The sequence below is a fragment of the Electrona antarctica genome (genome assembly GCF_951216825.1).
Source record: "Electrona antarctica genome assembly, chromosome: 2".
Lineage (NCBI taxonomy): Eukaryota > Metazoa > Chordata > Actinopteri > Myctophiformes > Myctophidae > Electrona > Electrona antarctica.
The window spans coordinates 34,169,020-34,191,597 of NC_136807.1; the positions used below are offsets into that span (position 1 = coordinate 34,169,020).

The window sequence follows — 22,578 nt, forward strand, 5'->3', positions numbered from 1 at the left end:
GGTTGGAGTGGTCTTGGTGAGTTGGTATAGGCTGGGTTGGAGTGGTCTTGGTGAGTTGGTATAGGCTGGGTTGGAGTGGTCTTGGTGAGTTGGTATAGGCCTAGAGCCTCTGGGTTGGAGTGGTCTTGGTGAGTTGGTATAGGCCTAGAGCCTCTGGGTTGGAGTGGTCTTGGTGAGTTGGTATAGGCTGGGTTGGAGTGGTCTTGGTGAGTTGGTATAGGCCTAGAGCCTCTGGGTTGGAGTGGTCTTGGTGAGTTGGTATAGGCTGGGTTGGAGTGGTCTTGGTGAGTTGGTATAGGCCTAGAGCCTCTGGGTTGGAGTGGTCTTGGTGAGTTGGTATAGGCCTAGAGCCTCTGGGTTGGAGTGGTCTTGGTGAGTTGGTATAGGCCTAGAGTCTCTGGGTTGGAGTGGTCTTGGTGAGTTGGTATAGGCCTAGAGCCTCTGGGTTGGAGTGGTCTTGGTGAGTTGGTATAGGCTGGGTTGGAGTGGTCTTGGTGAGTTGGTATAGGCTGGGTTGGAGTGGTCTTGGTGAGTTGGTATAGGCTGGGTTGGAGTGGTCTTGGTGAGTTGGTATAGGCCTAGAGTCTCTGGGTTGGAGTGGTCTTGGTGAGTTGGTATAGGCCTAGAGTCTCTGGGTTGGAGTGGTCTTGGTGAGTTGGTATAGGCCTAGAGTCTCTGGGTTGGAGTGGTCTTGGTGAGTTGGTATAGGCCTAGAGCCTCTGGGTTGGAGTGGTCTTGGTGAGTTGGTATAGGCCTAGAGCCTCTGGGTTGGAGTGGTCTTGGTGAGTTGGTATAGGCCTAGAGTCTCTGGGTTGGAGTGGTCTTGGTGAGTTGGTATAGGCCTAGAGTCTCTGGGTTGGAGTGGTCTTGGTGAGTTGGTATAGGCCTAGAGCCTCTGGGTTGGAGTGGTCTTGGTGAGTTGGTATAGGCCTAGAGCCTCTGGGTTGGAGTGGTCTTGGTGAGTTGGTATAGGCTGGGTTGGAGTGGTCTTGGTGAGTTGGTATAGGCTGGGTTGGAGTGGTCTTGGTGAGTTGGTATAGGCCTAGAGCCTCTGGGTTGGAGTGGTCTTGGTGAGTTGGTATAGGCCTAGAGCCTCTGGGTTGGAGTGGTCTTGGTGAGTTGGTATAGGCCTAGAGCCTCTGGGTTGGAGTGGTCTTGGTGAGTTGGTATAGGCCTAGAGTCTCTGGGTTGGAGTGGTCTTGGTGAGTTGGTATAGGCCTAGAGTCTCCTTCCATCAGGCTGGGTTGGAGTGGTCTTGGTGAGTTGGTATAGGCCTAGAGTCTCCTTCCATCAGGCTGGGTTGGAGTGGTCTTGGTGAGTTGGTATAGGCCTAGAGTCAGGCTGGGTTGGAGTGGTCTTGGTGAGTTGGTATAGGCCTAAGCCCTTTCTGAAACCAGTCCCTTGACTTGAAGTGCTCTCGGGAGGTTCCCTCGTCAGAAAGTGCCCCTCCAGCTGAATCAAGTTCCATTGATTAGGGTGCTGGGTATAAAAAACTGTTTGGAAATACACTCGCCCTCCTTGTGCAGAAACAGGAAACAGACACCATTCGTTGCCATGGTTACCATCACGCAATTGTGTTACCTGTTATTTTGTTTGTACAGTTATATTGCATTTTATCGTGTATGTTTGTGACATGTGGATTTCATTAATATGGAAAAAGGAAATACAGCGTGTCAAAAATGACATGTCATATACATCCATGGTGTTTATAAATCATAAGTTGTTTTGTTTGTGTGGTTTCATAACTTTCATTTATCGTTTTTTTCACGGTGGGGTAAATAAAGAGCCCTTGTGAACATCAGTTGGAGTGTTGTCTATTTTGCATCAGATGAAGATTGTTTAGGAGGAGTTTATTTATCATTTATTTGTGGTGGTACTTACATTTGTAGGTCGCGTTTTCCATGCGGACAGAGAACAGGGCTGCACAAGGCAATCGAGTCTAGATCGGCACAGACTCGCTCTTGAGGGCTTTATAAGCCACTTCCACTCAAGGCTGCTTGGTTTCGGACGACACTTAATATGGCGCAGCCTCGCGTGAACGCGCATATCGAGGGCAAGTGTGTAGAGCGAGTGGCGAGGAGCTGGTTTCAGAAAGGGGGCTAGAGTCAGGCTGGGTTGGAGTGGTCTTGGTGAGTTGGTATAGGCCTAGAGTCTTCTTCCATCAGGCTGGGTTGGAGTGGTCTTGGTGAGTTGGTATAGGCCTAGAGTCTCTGCAGCAGCATGCTTATGTAACCGACCTCCACACAGCTCAACACTAATGCACACATCGCTTCCTCAGCAACATCCGCAGGCCAATCATATAGACATCCTATTGTTGCTAGTGTTGCCGTGTTGTGAAGCCCTCGTCACCTTCCTAGGGCTGGGCTACATGACTTCATATCAATGTCGCGTTTTTCCTCGATTATAGCAGATCTACAAGCTCTACAACACTGGCAACATTGTAGATCAGCTATTTTTGCCATTTGTTTTTAGGGCACCATTGTACAACAAAGTATAGTACAGGGTTAAATGGTTAAATCAGACTAATAAACACATCCAATGGAAGGGCACGCACATCTCCATTAGCTAAATGAAGTCCATTAGCCACGTGAGACTGCTGATGTGTAAAACACATTAACATAACCCGCGCGCGTGTGTGCGTGCGTGTGTGTGTGTGTGTGTGTGTGTCTATGCCAGTGGTTCCCAAACAATTTGCTATAAGACAAGACTAGTTGGGGTTTTGTGACAACATCACATTATTATTGCAATATACACCACATATAACTTTACAAAAGTTATATTATTATTTATTTAGTTTTACTTTGTGCGCACTAATTTTTCAATGAAGAAATTAGATAACCTGATTCCTGAAAACATATATTTGTTTGTTTATTGATGTGTGACAATAAATAAAAAGTGGAAATGCGAGTACTTTGTCCACCTTTGATTAGAAATTTTGGAAGTGCTATCTTTTGGGGATTTTTTCAATTCTTATTTTGATATATATTCTAACCACTTTCAACCTGGTGTCCCTAGTTTGGGCATGCCTAAATAGGTAAACATTTTATTTATTTAATACAAGCTCACCATGTGTCGATGCACATGCACATTTTTCAATTTTTATAACACGAGATAGGTGCCGTTTGGCATATACTGTATATGGATACAGGTGTGCCTTGAGATTGTGTCTTGGGAAACAAAAAGTTTGCAAACCACTGGTGTATGCATTCAGACTGCCTACTATACCATTAGCTGCAGAGACATGTGATGAGCTGTTCTCTCTCTCTGGTGTGGTCGTCTCAGCCACGGGGCAGATGATGAACCAGCGCTTGCCAGTGTGGAGGACTGTCAAGGACAAAACACACACACAACACATTCAAACACACAACTATACCATCCTCTGTAGGGCAAAATAACTGAGATAGGAAGGGTGCAAACCCAATCGCGAGGGAACCGATCGGACACGGAGATCACTCCGCCTCCTGACACCTCATTTATCAAATCCTCTTCTATCTTAATACTTTGCCACAACAAAAGACCTCCAAAAGAATGCAAATTCCCATAGCAACAACTGTGCCTGTGGTTAACCACATACACCGAGTTCTTTATCAAAAACAAAACAAAAAAATCGGACTAGGGGTGTAACAGTTAATCAAACTAATCAATTTTATATATATATATATATATATATATATATATATATATATATATATATATATATATATATATATGACTTTATATATATATGACTTTGACCTCCTTGACTTTGAATAAAAATAGTTTATATATATATATATATATATATATATATATATATATATATATATAAACTATATAAAGCTGAAAATCAAACCCTCCTTGACTTTGAATACAAATAGTTTATATATATATATATATATATATATATATATATATATATATATATATATATAAACTATTTTTATTCAAAGTCAAGGAGGGTTTGATTTTCAGCTTTTTGTCCTTTTCCTTCTTCTCGTCATTATTGGCTACCAAAAATGTCTAAATGAGCTAAAATAGCCGATCTAGAAGCTATGCATTGTGAGCTTGTAAATTGGCTATTTTCATTACTTTGACAACAAAGTATAAAAATGAATGGTTCAATCACTCATCGATTTAGCTGATTATAACAAATTTAAATCAATTTTGTTGATTCTTTGAGATATAAAAATAAATCTGAAAAAGAATAATCAATATGTAAATACATGGTAAATAGTTGGCAGTTGCAGCCTGAATGCCAAATGCTAAGCCTCACCATTCTGTTGGTACACCAAATGTGGACTGTTGGGCGTGGCAGGATTTGAACTCTAAAGAGAAAAGTGGTTATTAAACAGCAAAGGTGCTTATTTATCAAATTCATGTACAACAACTTTTAAAACGATTCAATAAACAGCCACAGGACTTGGCTTTCAGATAGCAAATTCAGTTATATGAAAGTGTCATATCAGCAACAATGCTCGTCTTTGCAGCAAACTGTTGGCAGCTTCTCGTGCAAAATCATCTCGAACAGTGCCACAAGGTAGGACAACGTTCCTCCCGGGCTAAGATGGTCGCATCGCCTCCCTGCCAAGAGTTCCCCCTCTCACTCACCTCTGTCACCAGTGTGCCAGCTCCTCCTTGGCTCTGCTGGGGACCACCTCCCTGTTGCTCAAAGCTCTTCTCCCCCTCCCTGTCCTCACTCAGAATGTCCTCTGCCTTTTCCATGATGTCCCTCAGCTGCTCTATGAAAACCTCCTTCTCCAGAAGCAGGATGAAGTCGTTCTCCACCTGTGACGGGTAGTAGGACGGAGGAGATGTTGACAGTTGAACCAGTCGCTGCATATGTTCAATGCCCATGTGCAATTTGAGATTGATTGTCCAACACACCGAAGAGAAAATTAATGCAGAAAGTTCTCTCAATTCTACAGTAGTCGGCCCAGACGGTTAGCTCAACCGTCTGGGCACCTAGGCTGCTAAGCCAGCCTGACGGCGTGCCGTGGGTTCGACTCCCAATCCCGACGGCATTTGCCGTCCGTCCCCCCCCCCCCCCCCCCCCATTTCCTGTCAGTCTACTTTCAACCTATCAATAAAAGGCAGAAAAAGCCAAAAACATCTTTAAAAAAAAAGAAAAAATCTACAGTAGTCTTTCTGTGAGAGATTTTGGTGTGATTTCTAAGAGGAGAGAGAGAGAGAGAGAGAGAGAGAGAGAGAGATGCTGCATTGCAGTGATAAACAGAATCACTGGGACTTTGGCAGTGTCTTTTTTTTTATTTTTATCTCACGATTTTGTAACCCATTTTTCACCCCTGTGTCAATTATTGTTGGACAGTTTCAAGAATGAATTGAAAGATCATCTCACAAAGAGCTGGGAGGCGGGCAGTTTATACTTTGGAAGGACATTTGAATGTTATTGAAGTAGTAACTACTCAGATTGCTTCACCAGTTAGTCAAATGCATACCATGTATGTAGCGATCTCCTCTGGTGCGTCTCCATCCAGGTCAAACTTGAAGGTGACCATCTTGTGGTTGTGGGTTTCCAGCTGACATTCTACCATCTTGTCACCCGTGTTACATACCTGTACCGAAGAGCAACACCATTCACCCCAATTAATATGCTTTGCCGACTACGGTGCAGTATATGCGGCATACATTTTAGTTACAGTTTTAAAAATCATGTATACTATGCTTGTCATTTGCTGATCATTTTCCAAAGGATAACTCCGCTTTTAGATTTAAGTGACTTTATATAGTGACTTTCCTATTTATTTATTTATTTATATTCAAACGTTTCAGGTGATCGTGTAAAGTGTAAACCCCCTTGTATCTGCTTCTCCATTCATGTCACCATTCTTTTGTTTTACCATTACCACTGTCATAGCATGTGGGTCTTCAAATGTGTTGTGACTGACAGGGCAACCGTGCCAAGTTCATTGTGAGTGACGATTACCTATTTTAAGCAAGTTACTGGTCTCTGCAAGATTATTTTGTAACCAAATCTAAAATTAATAGAAATCAATAGCTCCCTCCAAGGTAGGAAAAACACATAAAAAACTGGTATGCTTTGGGAAATTGTTGGCAGCAATGTAAAGTATATATGATTTGAAGTCCATGGGTAAAAAAACAAACAAAACAAAAGGTACCCACGTTTAGCATGCTGAGTTTAGTTCTGATCTTCTCCTGACGGGACCGGGTGCGCGTAGACCTGCGGTGATGTCTGCGGATCTTCCCTTCACCTTTCAGTCCGTATGTGCCCTCGCAGCCATCACTCAACTCCTTCCCTGAGGTGGCATCCGAGTTGATGCTGCTTTTTGTGAAGAAAGGAGGAGACAATTTTACAGATCAGTGCTTTATTCTTTTATTTCTTGGATGGATGAGTTGCCCTTGCAAAACACAGTGGAAAACCGGGCCTCCAAATGTTTTGTTATAGCCTTCAATGGTTGTCTGAGACCAAATAATATTAATGTGCTTAATACTTAATACCCATGTTCTGTTCCTCTTGCTAATGTAAAAGGAACACGGTAGTGTTCATAAATATGCCTGGGCAGTGGGCATATCCAAATATAGATGGATCAAGACAAAGTAAATGGGGCATACGATACGATAGGCCCCAAGAGTCTCCATTCTGCTGCAAAATGTTTATCCCGACGCAGGGCGTGTCATTGATTCAAGGATTTGGACAGAAAGTAATTCAGCTAAGCTAAGCTTTCATTAGAGCTTATAAACAGAATTAGGAGGATGTTCTAAGAACTTGTTCAAATAACATACAAATTCAATTATCATATAAAACAATTAGGTCAACCTTTACTCAACCACATGAGAAATTTAAACCTACCTCATAAAGGAAACTGTAAGTACATGTACCGTGACATCTGCATTCACATTTCATTACAGTGTTATCAAGGAATGTAGTTAACTGTGGCTGCTGCAGTCAAAAATAATCAGAATCTTAAACAAATCAGAATCTATGTAGTGTAATCAATTTAAACCATAAAGTGAAGGGCGCCTGGTGGCATTCCACAGGCTCTGATGCAGTCTGATAGCACGTCACAGGTTCGAATCCCGATCCAGACGACCTTTACTGCATCTCTCTCTACCCGTTACGCGTCTGTCTAGAATTTATGTAAATAATGTATTATTCAATTAAGTAATTTCAACCCTAAATAGAACCTACTAATCAAAAAACAAATTTTAAATAGTGTTTAGTAAAGGCTCAATGTTATATCAGAATGTTGTCCAAGGTTCAGAGCTGGTCTAGACTGGCTACATATGACGCACATCTGTCCAAATCACCACATGATCCAAACACCTCTCTAAGTTGAGAACAGCTAGTACCTGTCATAGCTCTGTCCTGCTGTCTGTTTCTCAGTAGCTTGATCCTACAGACAGAACAAAATGCAGAAAATATGAACAACCAGGGGGAAATAAAGGATTATATCAAGTGTCAGGCATTTCATTTTGAGATGCTGGTAACTCAGAATTTGACAAGAGAGAGAAGAGGAAAAGGTGTTAAAGCCCCATTTATACGTCATGGCACGCTGAAAATAGCCGATCTACCAGTTGACGTAGATCAGCCATTTTCAGCGTGTGACACCATTGTACGACCAAGTTTGAATTAACCACGAGGAGCCTAAAGGAATTAATCCACATCTATCCATACCTCCAGGTTGCTCTCTGTTGTGCTCTGACTCACAGCCCCCAAGGGAGCGGCGGCCTGTTTCTGCTGAGTCAGATTGGAGCTGGAAGGCCCTGATGATGCTATCCGAGAGTCACTGGGCAGCGGCGCTGGAGCGTGGCTCTGGGCCTGATGCCGGGCCTGCGGAGGTATCTGGCCCAAGTTTTGGGTGGAGTCCAATTGAGCAGCAGCGGCTGTGCCAGCGTCCTGCCCATTCAATACAGGTGGGGTAAAGACTGCAGGCTGGGCCGGCTGAGAAGAAGGCGTTGGCTCTGGGTGGCTGAGCAGGGTCTGCTGTGGAACCTGCATAAAGGAAGCCAGAAATAAAATGGATTTGCAGACAACACATTTATGCAAGTCACCACAAAGGGATTTGTTCTCCAGAAAGATCGTAACTTCATTAGAGCTTTAATGACTGTCCTTAATGTTGTTAACCCATTTCAAGCTATTAGGTATAGAACTAAACGTAATTTTTCTTTTGCAACAGCATGACACACTACCACTAAGGCATGTTTTCATCTCTATCATTGCATTAATTTGAACACGCAAACAAATTCCCTTTGTCAGTAATAGAAAGCTGTGCATATTTCAACATGCCACCCAAAAAACAGATGACAGGATGTTTTTGTTTTGTTTCGATTCTTTGGTGACATGACGCACATTGATTGTGCAGAAGCATACACAATATAAAATAGGTTATCAAGTGAAGGCTCACACCCAAGACACAGCAAATCCACCCTCAACACACACAGCTAGTTAGTTTCACACCTTCTTGGTAAACACGTGCATTATACTGCAGCCATAATAATTACCTGTCTCAGAGGCTGAGCGCTGGTGACAGGGGGCGGGTGTGTGTGTTGTGACGGGGTGGAGTGCGTGTGCATGCCATGTGTGACTAGGGCTTCCATAAGCACAGGCTGCGGATGAGACACTTCGGATCTAGCAGCCGTGTGTTGAGGGGTAATGGGACACCACTGCTGGGGTTGTGGGGATGGGGGCCCTACCATAGCTAGTGGGGGTGTGGGTGAATGTAAGAGAGGCACAGAGACAGGGGGAGCCAAAGCGTTTTCTATGTGCAGGGGGGAGATGGGGGAGACCGAGGGGGTTACAGGGACGGTTTTGCCAGGAGAGAGGAAGAACGGAGGTAGAGGGGTCAAGGTTGAGGAGGTGTAGGGTGGAGGAGCGGTACAGAGTCGAGGGTAGGAGTAGTCATTGTCGGTCATAGCCGCCATCACAGGGACCGTTAGAGGGACGGTTTTGGCAGGAGAGAGGAAGATCGGAGGCAGAGGGGTCAAGGTTGAGGAGGAGGAGTAGGGTGGAGGAGCAGGACAGGGTTGAGGGTAGGAGGAGACACTGTCTGTCATAGCCACCATCGCTTGGACAGAGGGAAACTGTGAAGGGAACTGAAGAAACAGGAGGAAATAGGAAGACATAGCATAATTAAGAGAAGGTTCGAAAGTAGGAGGATGGTGCATCAAGCGAAATCTAGTCTCTCAAGCCAGACAACTTTTCCACAATCTTCGAATACTACAGTCCGTAGCCTTCATCCGTTTGTCATTTCCATTGATGAAAAGAGACTTTTCCCACCCCCTAAATTTCAAGTAGCCAATTATTTTTACCCCCCTTTTTTCCCCACAATTTAGCCATTAGGTCAATCAATTCCTAGGTAGAGCCTTCATCCTACTCCGACCGCCCAACACTCCCTGCTCACAGGGGCCACCCCAGCCTGTAGGAATACATGCAGTGACAAATATCTTCCCAGCCCAGCTTCCCTCTCCCAAACATGGTCAATTGTGTTCGCACAGACGCCGGACAAAGCCGGATGCACCATGGTGGATTTGAACCCACAACATGTTGTGGTGGGCAGGCTTTACCACTGGCAGAAATTACCACTGCGCCACCCGATCGCCAGACGAAAAGATACATTTTAAAATATCTTTAAATACATTTTGGATTTTCCATTTCTGCTATGCAGCAAGCTGGGTACTGGGTAGGCTTCGACTATTTTTATTTACAGTATAGTACCTAGATATAGTACCTAAAATTGTGTGAGTCAAGAATCTCGAGAGGCTAAACAATGTCCAAATCCCTTATCTTCTGCTGAGGCGTCCACTGAATCTAAAAATCAGACTCAAGAAAACGGAAATGGTTGTGATAAGCGCGAGTGATTCTATAAGCGTATACCTGGGATGGGTGTGTAAGTGTTGGTGGCAGCACGGTGGAGATATGCAGGGGATGGACCTGGTGATGGACAGGGGCCTGAACCAATGACGGTTGAGGAGGAAGTGCATGGGATGCGGATTGGTTCAAATTCTGCCCGTGACTCGGCCCATCTTGTCCGAACTGTGAAATGCCCTGACCAGCAGAAAGCATCAAAAGAGAAGGGGGAGAAATGCACCGGAAGTTGGATGATGGAAAGGACTCTGGTTACAGCCACACCCCCCACCCCTCCTCTGTGCTTTTCCTGCCATTGACTCAGAGCAGAATGGCTTACATTCTCTCCATCCTGTCATGCATCTGCTGCTCAGGGCTTTGAGCTCTGAATTACACTTCTCTGCCGACACAGGGCACGCACAGGGCTTAGCGGATAACAGCACAGTTATTGTTTTCATTATTGCTTCCGTAAGCTCTGTGTTGGCCGGTTTCCCAGGAAACTCCTGTTTATTGGGCACGTTCACGCACCAAAAAAAGATAACCCTAATATTTGTCTAAAGTCAAGGTCAACACCAGGGCAAAACCAGCCATTTTCAAAGAAATACAAATAAATTGCTGATCAAAATGCTTACATCACGTTGTGAGTATACTTTGCATTTTATTTATTAATTTATTGTTGGCTTTGTAGTTTGAGTAGATGTGGTTGTTGGTCTCATCTTGGCTCACTAAGAGAACTACTGCTAATTACAGCAAAGTGGAGTCAAAGAAACGTTTACCAATGCTGTAGTCTACACAGGGCAAGATGCAAAATTGCTTTGCCACACAGAGTCATTCCTTAATTTGCCTCTTCGTTCACATTGAATGGAAGTGAATGAGAGGTGAATATTCAATTGGCTCATGTGTGACCGTGCCCTTAACACGTTCCCCCTTCTCCAGCCACGGTGGAAGTAGATGGCCAGAAACACCTACTCAAATCTAATGTCTGCAGTTCCAGAACTCAGTAGCTATGTTGTCATAAACAAACAATATTTCTCACGTCAAGTTTGCATTTTGTTTTGCATCTTTATGTTACAACAACATAATTACTGGGCACTGCTGTGACAAAGTGTGCTGTGAGGAATGGAGTTCTACCTGGTTCAGGAAAGCTGTGGTGTAGAGATGGGGATGGAACTGATGAGAAATGAAAGAAAGAGCAGGGTCAGAGCTGGGGGAACTCAAGATGGCTAGATGAATGATGTTGAAGTTCATGATCATCACTGTACACTCACCTGTTGTGCCACGGGTGCAGTGGCCGGAAGGTTCTGGGCCGTCACCATTTGGCTTGATCCTGGGTAAGTCTGCGGGGCTGCAGCTTGTTGAGGAAGAGATGAATAGGCCTGCCCCACTGCAGCAGACTGGGCAGGCATGTACTGGCTTGGCACTTGGCCCATCTGTGGTTGCAACACATTAGTGGAAGTGGGCGCATTGCTTTGAGAGGAGATATCAGACTGACCTGCAGCAAGGTACACTTGCTGAGCTGGAGGGACTTGTGGATTTGGAGCAGACGTGGGATAGGGCTGCGAGGCAGGGACCGGAACCTGCTGAAATGTAGGCTGGGCTAGCTGTTGGTTCTGCGATGGAACTGAACTCTGCATTGCTTGGTGGCTGTGTTGTTGTAATATTGGGGCTGGTTGTTGATGAATAGAGGTCTGAAGGCTATGCTGAGACTGAAGTTTAGGCGCCATTTGCTGTTGTTGTTGCATAACGTGTCCCATTTGCTGGTCATAATAACCGAGCTGAACATGAGCTTGTAGAGCTTGTTGGGTGTACTGTACATTAGATTGAGCGATTGGCTGTGAGGGTTGTTGTTGGTGGTGCTGTTGTTGTTGAAGTGGGATTGGTTTGCTGTAATGTGTCGGTGAGGAGGAAGTCTGACCAGCCTGATGACTAGACAGCAACACCTGCTGAGGAGCACCAGGAGCCTGGGTAGGGAGGCACTGGGCAGTGGCTGCCACAGTGGGCACACCTGTTGCAACAGGGTAGCTCTGTGACGGCTGCTGCAGTGGCATGGTGATTGCTGCTGCTGTCACTGTAGGTCCAGTCTGTTGGACAGGCATGGACGCGGGAGCAGCAGGGTATCCCGTCGCTGCAGCCGCCGCCTGTTGCTGCTGAAACGGTGCTTGGTAGTTCTGTGCAAATTGTTGCGCCGTGGCCGATGCAGCTTGAGCGTGTGGCATACCTGGAGCAGCATAGCTGGATGCAGTAAAGGCTGGCAGATTGGCTGGAGGTAGGGTTGGACTAGGATGACTATGTCCAGACTGGATGTACTGGAGAGGACTATGATGCGCTGGGCTGGAGGAAGGAAGGCTCTGGAGTGAAGGTTGGTTCTGGAGGCCTGCAGTGTTGACCTGAGTGAGGAATAATAAACTATTTTAGAATCTCTTGGGGTAGACCTGTACTGGGCCCATGACAAAGGCCCACAAAAGCGACAGAAAATGACACACTCAATACAGCATGAATAACGCAGGATGTAAACATAATGAGAGGATGAAGGAATAAAAATAAGTTCATAAAACATCCGTCTCCACAATGAGCAGGCGGCAACAGGTGTGCACTAAAATAAGGAAGGACACAAGGGAAGGAGGGAAGGCGAGGGAGGTGGTGAGGAAAGAGGTTAGACGGCCACCAGTGGCCATCTGTCCAGAGCAGTGTCAAAGGATCTACACAATCCCGAGGTAGGGAGAAAAAAAAAACTAAAACACAGCTGGGCACTTAGTCAGTGAAGCGGAAAGACAGACTGTTAATGTCATTAGTCAGCAGGACATGAAGTTGATCTGCAACAGTTTGTCCCACGTTCTCCCAAACATTAAGACTAGTGATTTCTACGAAGACAGTAAGCCAGTAAGGCCTTCAACAGGCAGCAAGGTGCAGACAGCAGACAGGAGATCAGACTGGCTCCATGCAGAACAGTGCTGTGCCTCCTACAGGCTAGGAGGTATCGGCTATGCAAGCGTCGGATTACCCAAACGGAGGACAACAGGGGGTGGGGGGCTTGTCGCCGATGAGAACCTACCACTCCCTCAGCCCCGGCGCTTCGCTGCTCTCCAGCACAGTAGCTGGCCCGGCGGTCATGGGGGGGCTTGGCTTCCCCAACCAGACCGCCACTCTGAGGGTCAACCTTCAGGGTGCCGTCTCCATAGCTGCGGGCAGGCCGCTGGGGGGGTGGGTGGAGCGGGGCTGGGCCCTGGGCGCATGAGGTGTTAGAGGGGGTTGTTGTTTTGCGGCTGATGATGTTGAACAGGGACTTCTGCAACAGGGAGAAGTCTGAACAGTCGCTCTGACCTTTAGCCCCTGCGGACCCACCAGTAGCGTGGTGGTGGTGCTGTCTGAAGGCACATGCATAGGAATGCGCTGGCCTGGCAACAGGGGAGAGATGGTGATGGAGCAACAGAGAGACACACGCATGGCACATGTGAGTTCTAGGCAGAGAGCTGTGTTGGTGGTGTTGAGAGTTCAGACTCAGGAGACTGCTGAGGTCAGAGTGTCTCCGTCCACCAGGAAGCGATGTCGGCGCGCACACACTGGCGGCTCCTGGCTGCGCGTGTGTGCATGTGTCGCTGTGGCGACGGGCCTCTAGGTACGAGAGGGCGGGAGTGGACGACCGCAGCGGAGGCAAATCGCTCTGGGAGGGGAACCCGTCCTCTGCCTCGAAGTGGACCTCGGTGGAGCCGAGCTCCGATCGGTTCTCAGAGGTGGTGGGGACGGGGCTGATGGATCTCACGTTCTGGGCTCGGATGAGGGCTTGGAACTGAGCGATGCGGTTGGCTCCGAGACTGTCGATGACGGGGGCACTTCCTCTCCGTGCCATGGCGCCCATTTCGGCCCTGAGCTGTGGGCCCAGAGCTCCCTGCCAAGCCTCACGCTTCTCAGGGACCAAACAGGGACCACTGTGCGGGAGCTGATCCAACAGCAACCCGAAAGCAAAACAGATGTTACTGCACATCACACTTTCACAAAAACAAAACGACAGGATGGAATGACGACGAACAGGGACGTGGAACCAAAAGTGGTATGTTTGCACACTTGCCAGGGATGGATATGGACATGCAATATACACGTGTAATGTATATGACTATGTTAATTAGGGCTGATGTGTGCCGAGAGTCTGCTAAGCTTCTGTGTGGGGTAATGATCCTGCGGGGATCTGTGTGGGCACAGTGCTTGTTTGCACTTAATGACCTTCATGCACATGTCCAGTAATTTGTTTCACATTGTGTGTGGCACTGTACGTGCGCGTGTGTGTGTGTGTACATGGGCCCTGCATGTGTTCTGCTCACGGTACAGACCTGCTGCGTTGCCATGGTGATGGGCTCGTGCAGAGACTGGTAGAGGACACTCTGCTGGCTGCTGTGGGAGTCTGAATACACGGCCGAGCCCAAACCACTGTCAAACGTGCTGTCTGCTGCAGGGGTGTAACAACAGAGATCAAAGGGTCACTCTGTGTAACGCAACAGGTAAAACAAATAACATTGATGGCTTGTTGTGTGTCTCGGAGCAGAGGGCATGGGGGAAATCCTTACATGTCACAGAGGTGGCGCTAGCGGGCAGCTTGGACAATCTGTCCAGCTCGGTTTCTTCCATTTCCAGAGGTGGGAGCTGTCCAGACGGTGCAGCCACGGCGGAGGAGCCGTGAGTCAGGGTCGGCTGTGCGCCGAGAGCCCCTTCGCCTCGGTCCACCGCCGCAGACGCACTTCTCTCCCTTCTCCATTTGATAAGCGACACGCGGTCCCTGATCGACTTTCCCACAGTCTTTGCGTCGCTCTCATGGAAGAAGCCAGACTCCACCTAACAGAAAGAGGGAAAGCATGCATGGCTTAATGGGATATTTTTAGAGTTGAATACGTGAGAGAAAAGAGGGAGCAACATAGAGACAGGAGGGGAGAAGTGAGAGAGCTGGAATGTGATAGAATAGAAAATCTATTTTGGGGGGTTTCAGAGGACTAGTGCTTGGATTCAGTTGGTTCCCAACATTAACTGGCAGTGTTGATAATGTTACCTCAAACTATAATATTGCACCAGACACTATACATTACCCACCAATTATACAAAGGACACACCTCTACCTGCCGTTTTGTCTCACAACTAACTATCATATATGGTACAAAGGTGTAGTAAATTACTATCATAGAAGATAAAGATGTTCACCATATTTATAGGTATTACTATACATAAGCCTCATGATATTCTAATGTATAACATAACACTTAAAATGTTATAAACGTGTTAGAATGTGACCTAAATAATAAACAATAGCAATATGACACCATATCCGGAGGTGCACGGCCGCAGACAGGAGACCCGTCTATGAAGATGACCTGAATCTCTCTGTCTGTTGGGAAATTAGTCATCAGGGAGATCTGAGATGGGCACATGCTGCTGACTGTGCAGTCTCATTGTGCCCGTATAGCCCTCAGTGTCTGCTGTCATCCCCACAGCATTCGTTAACAACCAAGCCCTGGCATTTTTACCAGTCACTGTTTAGGCTGAGGCAGAACTACACAGCCGGGGAGAGACTGATATACTGACAGACAGATATAAAGAGATAGGAAGACGTGAAACACAATTACAAACAAGACAAAGCATAAATGGAATAACATTGAACCAATACGGAGTGGAAAAGGGATCAAGATAAAGAGAAGGATGGGAAACGGGTCAGCTGGCTGTGGGACAAATTGATCATCTCAGAAGCTTCACTCCCATTACAACAGCAGGGAGAGCTCTGGTCCATCAACAAAAGCAATATAGTATATCTTCACATCTAATACTTCTCTTTCTCAGAACGTATCTTTTGCTGTACATGCACACACCCCCCTCCCCCCCGGCATGGGGCTCCTGTGGTTCTCAATCCGTTTTCCTTTTCAGCTCTGGACCAGCATATTTCGAACAATCATCAAAGGACCACCCCAGTGACTCCACCTCCCCAGTCCCTACGACAATATAGTAATCTAATTAATTTTTTAATACTGTACAGTGTACATACTGTACAGAACCGCAAAATGGGTTCCCAGCCTGAAGGGTTAAAACACCAAAAGAGGTTCCCACCCAGAATGGGTTAAAGGACAACTTTAGTCTTTAGTCTCAAGGTTCATGTTTTAGGTTGTTATTAGAGAAAGTAAAAGGTGAATGTATTTTTTTTTTCATTTGCTGCTTTCTTTCATTTTAGGGATTTTAGCTGTTTTTGACAGGGGGCGGGGGCATTCGAGCATGGGGCTAAATATGTGTTTCTTTACAAAATGTTATAGCGATTTATTTTTTTATTCTTTACTAAAGTCCTACTAGACCCCAATAAATTACATCTGGCCACAAAAGATCACGGGATCTACTGAATGTGTCAAACTGACATATCGAGCCTATGACACACAGTGTGGCTTTCCCCCTAGTAGGCTACCTTCACATTCAGTAGATCCTGTGATCTTTTGTGGCCAGATGTAATTTCTTGGGGTCTAGTAAGACTTTAGTAAAAAAATAAATTGCCATTACATTTTGTAAAAAAAATACATATTTAGCCCCATGTTCGAATGCCCCCGCCCCCCTGTCAAAAACACCTAAAATCCCTAAAACGAAAGAAAGCAGCAAATTAAAAAAGATTAACACTCATCTTTTACTTTCTCTCATATCAACCTAAAACATGAACCTTTGTTGAAAAAAAACTAAAGTTGTCCTTTAATACCGGTATTTAAACATGGTTGTGTGCCTGTGTTGTTCACCAAAAATAGCAGATCTACACGGTCACAATCTCTCGCAGTGGTGCACAGAATTACCGGTAACAAAATATATCAAGCCCTTAAAAGTCATAATTTTATTTAAACCTTTTTCTTTGTTTTCTTAGTTTTTTTTAACACCTCACTACGCCCCAAGCAAATTCAATTTGTTTCTTAAATTAGATAAAGAAACACTACCATGGATCACCTGTAATTATGGCATGGACAACTAGTGGTCCAGAGACCACTGGTTGAGTGCTTTAGTAACATCTGATAATGGCTGACTAGATGCTCATATCTCATATGCGGTGGAATCGATAGGCCTAAGGTTCATGCGTGTGAGCTCCTTTAGATACAGATACAGTCATGCCAGTTCATCGACGATTGCAAAAATGTATCCTAAATGTGTCAAACCAAAGGTTGACCTCTCAAAAACATTTGTCAACATGTGTTAATCTGAGTTTTCACTGTTAGATGAGATATAACCATAAATAGAGAGAAAGATGTGCAACTTTATTGGAGTATACATTTCTCTCAGCCAGGGCATCTTATCTGATGATGGGCATTCCACTGGGGAAAAGCAAGATAAAAAAAATAGTAGTGCAATCACCGGATTCCTGGAAATGCGCAGTAGCTTATCACTGGCCATCTGCATGTGGGCGCATTCCCTGATCATGAGATACAGGCACTGTTGGCACACACAGTGTGTGTGTCAACAGCACAGCTATGCCATGCCCGGAAAACATTTCACTGAGCCCCACACAAGGAATAATGAATGTGACTAAAACATAATATGTATGTCGCAGACTAGTAAATGTGAGTGGAGGATTTTGTTTTTATTTACCAAGACATTTTTACATTTCCCAGCAGACCAGGGGTAGGAGGAGTGCTTGTTTTGTTTTACCCTCAACTAAACTGAATAAAGAGCGGTTAAGCAACCTCCAACACAGGAACAATGACAATTTTTCCGAACATAAAGACTATGGGGGAAATCAGCTCAGTGGCCTTGTTGTTAGAGTGTCCGCCTTGAGACTGGGAGGTCGGGGTTCAATTCCCGGCCGGGTCATACCAAAGACTGTACAAATGGGACCCAGTGCCTCCCTGCTTGACACTCAGCATCAAGGGTTGGATTGGGGTTAAGTCCCTGCGACATACTAGGGTCATGTCCAGGGGGTGTACTTGTACATCAAGCTGCCTCACGCTACAGAAACAGGAGATAGGCTCCTGCCCTATGGGCCCAATGGCTCGGCAAGGCTACCTTACTTACTATATGGGGGAATGAGGAACAACGGAAAATGTCTAGGATTATATGATAATATGCAAAAAATCTTTTTTGTGTGCGTGTGTGTTTTTTCTTTTTCTCTTTTGTCTCGTGCCGTTTGTTGAAAAAAATAATAAAACGTTAAGTGATAAAAAAAATGCGGTTAAGCATGCATGACTTACATGAAGGCAAGCACAACGACAGTGATGCCTTGAGGGCTTGTGAGATGTGTCAGAGCGAGCCACTATGCAAGCTAGTGCCGCCCCATGGCAAGTAGCCAATGGCCTCAGTATAGACTAGCGCGCCATCCAGGTTGGCAAGTTGTGGTGGACGGAATAGGTTCACACCGTTTCAAAATTGAACATAGACAGGATACTGAGTGAACTAAAATCAGTGTTCCCTGTCCCCAAACACGACAAGGTTCCTCCCCCCTAGTCTCGCGTGGTAAGACCCATCTTCACACATCAACAGCTCCAGTGACAGCAATCTAATCGTCTGAATGCAAGACTACCTCCTTCTGAAATCACTGATTTAAACATGATTTGGAACAAGATCGACCTGTTTAACGAAAAGTGGGATACTTATCTTGTCTGCAAAAGTGAAAACACAGCGAGCAGTATTCGTAAGCCCTACAGTGGGATAACAGCAAGCATGTGTCAGCAAGCTAATTTACTGTTTACTGTACTCATGTCCTGGTCTACTGGGAAATGTTTACAAACATGAGGGGTAGAGAGACATGCATGCAATTATAATCAACTAAAACAAAAACACCACTCGACTCAAATGTAATTTTATCTGCCTTGTCCAGACAACCTGTAGGCTGCCATTTCCTGTGACATGACTTTCAGTGGACGAAGAAAGCTCTCGAGTACTGGTCCGTCCTGCATAATATGTTTCAATGTGTGTGTGGGAACCACAGATCAATAAAACAAATCCTTTGGTAAAGGAGCATCATGTATCACATGCTCTGTTCAGAGTTGATCTTGACTGTCTGACAACATCAGGACAATGATTTTGCCAATTGTATGTCTTGGCGTATTCCCAGATACTGTACATAGCCACCTCTCACTCACCATCTCTTGCGCGACACCCTCAGGGACCTCCTTCTCCAGGTCAAAGCTGAACTCGATGGCACCGCTCTCTTTGTACTTCCCCTTTAGTTTCTTGGGGTCCTCAACCCACAGCCGGAGCGCTATGGAGGCCTTTGTCCCATCGTCGTCCTCAGCCAGTTCCACCCTCACACCAGTATCCTCAGCGAAGAAGGCGTGGTTCAGTAGATCCTTGATGGAGTACCTGGGTAGGGTCAATCATCGGAAAATGTAATCAACTCATGCAATTTCAAGACGTCTGTTCTGGTTCAGCTCAACTTGTGATGAGCAATTAACATAATTTTAGAATTGATAGAATGATCCCAAAAAATAATTTGATGAATTAATGGCGGGTAATCACTCACCTCTCATCTTTCTTTTGGCGGATACACTCCCCTATAATCTCCCTTATTTCATGATCTATGACTTTATTGTAGCTAGCTGGCTTCACCCCCTGTGAGAACATCAAAGCAAAACAATGAGAACGTGCTGTGAACTGGAAAGGAACAACAATATCATCCCTCCTTAGCACACAGAGACTTGGACATTCCTTGGTGCCAGCAGCCATCAGGCTCCACAACAAAGCTTGGCCCCCATATGAGAGCTAAGACCTGCCCTGTCTGTTCCGTTCTTTCAGGATTACGGATTTCTGATCTGGCACGGCCTGCTCTTTTGGATTACGGACTCCACCTTTGACTCTGGCTTTAGGTGTACACTACAGAACCTAGTCATTCTTAAACTTAAAGAAAAAAAGAAAAAAAAAAGAAAAGACAAAAAATCTAAATCCAATAATAATAATGAATACAAAAAAGAAAAAAGACATGGTTAGAAACCACAACCCAAGCCAGAAATGTAGTCATGGACTTAGATCTGAATTTGAACAGCCACGTTAAAGTCATCCAACTCTGCCATGGATAGAAGGATTTTAATAACTTTATTTTATGCAAGTTTCCTTTTATGTATTTCTTTGCACTTGTATTTCTTTGCTTTACACTGTTTTGTGTAAAGCACCTTGATGAAATGTGCCTTACAAATAAACTAGCCTTGCATACATTAATTATTACATTAATTGTATATAGGCTGTGTATGTATGTATAGTATATTCATACAAAATAACTCTTTTCATCCAAATATTCACTGCTGTATTCCTGACACCGTTGCATATATTCATATTCACTATTGATAGTCTGCACATAACGTACATCAATTCATTTACTCATTGGCGATAGATTCATATCACATATTATTCACTGTACACTTGTACAGTTCTCATTCATTCAGAAACCCAGTACAGATGCTAAAACTATTTTACAGAGTCAAACTATTTTATTTATTTTTATGCATCTTGGTTTGGTTAGTGACTCATTACTATTAACTGTACCTGTCCTGTATTACACTCTTACCGCTGTTTTGCTGCTATGACTTTTGGCAGCTGGCTGAATAACTGGCTGAATTTTCCCAATGGGGAATCTTATTTTATACAAAACAAAAAGTAAAGATAGTGGCAGTAACCAATCATAATGCTCATAATAATACCTTTTTATTTCAAATACTGTCTTCATAGCAGAGGCTAGAGCATTATTGGAGTGAAGCAATTTCAAAATTGTCAGCTCATTAAATTCTTATAGAGAGCCACTTCCTGCATCTGAGAAAGAACTGGCTTCAGGGGAAGAGGCAAAATCCTGCTGATGCCGAACTGTTGTACCAAAGCTTAGCATACAGTATTTCAGGATTTCTCTTTGATCAGTCTCCTATACTAAAATTCCACAGTAGTCCCTGCAAGGCAGTCACAGTCACCATCTCCACACCTTAGCGCAAAACGGTCTTAAGCTGCGCACTTCTTAAGCTCTGCGCAGCTTAAATTCCGAGTTTTTAGACAGCTGGTGGATGGAAAAGAAGCTCCACCTCCGCGGACTTTTTGCACGACGGCCAGATTCCCGGAAACGCTCTCCTCCGCTCTCTCCACCAGCTGTCTAAAAACTCAGAATTTAAGCTGCGCGCAGCCGAGAACGTGCGCAGCTCTTTCGATAGTGTGGCAGCACCTAGTCAGTAACAGTATGCACTATGCAGAGAGAGACAGTTGGCATGCCATTTAAATGGGCATACAGGGCCTTTCTTCAACAGCCGGTGAATGACTCACCTATCAGGTACCAACACTGCCAAGTCTCAGGAGTGAGAAATCAATACCTTGCATCAAACCAGGAAGTATCACATGACTTGAAAACCGTTTTCCCTATGCTCAGCAGACTGTGAGACAATGCAACAGAGCCTGAAGTTCATCTACAAAACTATGGACAAGTGGACCTCCTTTCCATGAGTCCATATTGTGGCACATCCGTTTTCATTAGTGTCAAATAGCTGGACGAATGTACTACTTAGTACTTAATCAACTTTTAGTGTTTAATTTAGATTTTTAAAGTTGTGTTTTTAAATGTTTTTTTTTGTGGCTTTTGCCTTTATTTTATATTTTTTATGGAGGGACAGACAGTAGGCTGACAGGAAATGGGGAGAGAGATGGGGGGAAGACATGCAGTAAAGGCCGTCGGGATCGGGAGTCGAACCCGCGGCACACTGCCAGACTGGATTGCCAGCCAAGGTGCCTGGACCACTGGCCAAAGTTGTGTTTTTCATTTAGATTTTTAAAGTTGTGTTAATTTGTTATGTTAATACAATTCAAAAAGCCATTTTCAAAAGAATGACATAAGACTCTCTATGACCACACAGTGTAATCCAGCTTCTGTCACACAGCCAGCTGGCCAGTGCTGCCGTAAAGGCCTTGCATTTTTCATGTTGAGTCTTTTACCAATGGTAGTAGTAGTTAAGGATCATTTAAATTCAGCCATACCAACTTTCAGTGATTAAGATTAAGAGTCAATCCCTGAGGTTTTAGAGGACAGAATTTAGGAACCCATGCTGGGCACATTTATCAAAAAGAAAGACCTGGACGAATTGGACAGATCAATTGATGAAAGAAAATAATCTAATCAAGACATGCTCTCTAGAGATGAAAGAAATGGAAATCACAAAAATTCAACAGAGAGGTAGGTCAATATCTATTACTGGAGGAACCCCAAACAGAACTCGAAAACACAGCCTGTAGAACTGATTAGGAGATACAGTATCTTACTGTATGTGAAAAGCTGACCTTTTGAGAGTGGCGCTGGAGACAAGATCACTCAAATAGTTATCGTTTATCCTCCAGAAACCATGAATGTCCTCATTAAGTTTCACGGTAACACTTTTAGATTTTGACATAACTTGTGTATAAGCGAGCCATCTTGTTTGGGAGTAAATTATGCAATTACGCAATTATTTGCTGTACAGTATTATTACTTGGTTTATGGGAATTAGCAGTGTTCTGGGAGTTTTTCCAGTTCTGGTGAATGTGTCGAGGTGCTGTACAAAACAGAATTTGGAACTCACGCTTGTGACTTTGCGGTAGATCTGAGCAGCATTTTGACACTCGGAATAGGGGTATTCTGAAGTAGCCATCTCTAGCATGCACATTCCAAAGGCATAGACATCCACAGCCTCATCATAGTGCTCCTCGTACATCTCCGGGGCCATAAACTCTGGGGTGCCTGCAGAAAATGGGGACAGTAGGCACGTCATTAACCACTTAAACCCTACTGTACTTAACCAAAATACCCCAGGGGCCTATCCTAGGCCTCGTCCTTTATTCTCTCT

At 44.8% G+C, this 22,578-nt stretch overlaps 1 protein-coding gene across 4 annotated transcripts in view; it reads right to left on the bottom strand.

Moving 5' to 3' along the window:
• LOC306912416 (serine/threonine-protein kinase WNK2) overlaps positions 1-22,578 on the bottom strand; it is a 55,938-nt gene that overhangs the window by 12,233 nt on the left and 21,127 nt on the right. Inside the window, exons 5-20 of one of the 4 annotated variants that reach the window (XM_079488620.1) lie at positions 22,315-22,472; positions 19,257-19,345; positions 18,877-19,096; positions 14,362-14,626; positions 14,128-14,243; positions 11,071-12,189; positions 10,934-10,972; positions 9,833-10,003; positions 8,461-9,051; positions 7,634-7,951; positions 7,309-7,352; positions 6,121-6,277; positions 5,436-5,552; positions 4,588-4,764; positions 4,253-4,304; positions 3,226-3,324 (exon numbers count right to left, since the gene is read on the bottom strand). In XM_079488620.1, the coding sequence (XP_079344746.1) occupies positions 3,226-3,324; positions 4,253-4,304; positions 4,588-4,764; positions 5,436-5,552; positions 6,121-6,277; positions 7,309-7,352; positions 7,634-7,951; positions 8,461-9,051; positions 9,833-10,003; positions 10,934-10,972; positions 11,071-12,189; positions 14,128-14,243; positions 14,362-14,626; positions 18,877-19,096; positions 19,257-19,345; positions 22,315-22,472 (3,732 nt within the window). Of the gene's footprint in view, positions 1-3,225; positions 3,325-4,252; positions 4,305-4,587; positions 4,765-5,435; positions 5,553-6,120; positions 6,281-7,308; positions 7,353-7,633; positions 7,952-8,460; positions 9,052-9,832; positions 10,004-10,933; positions 10,973-11,070; positions 12,190-14,127; positions 14,244-14,361; positions 14,627-18,876; positions 19,097-19,256; positions 19,346-22,314; positions 22,473-22,578 lie in introns of all 4 variants that reach the window. The other 3 variants (XM_079488619.1, XM_079488621.1, XM_079488622.1) reach the window with 3 other exon arrangements.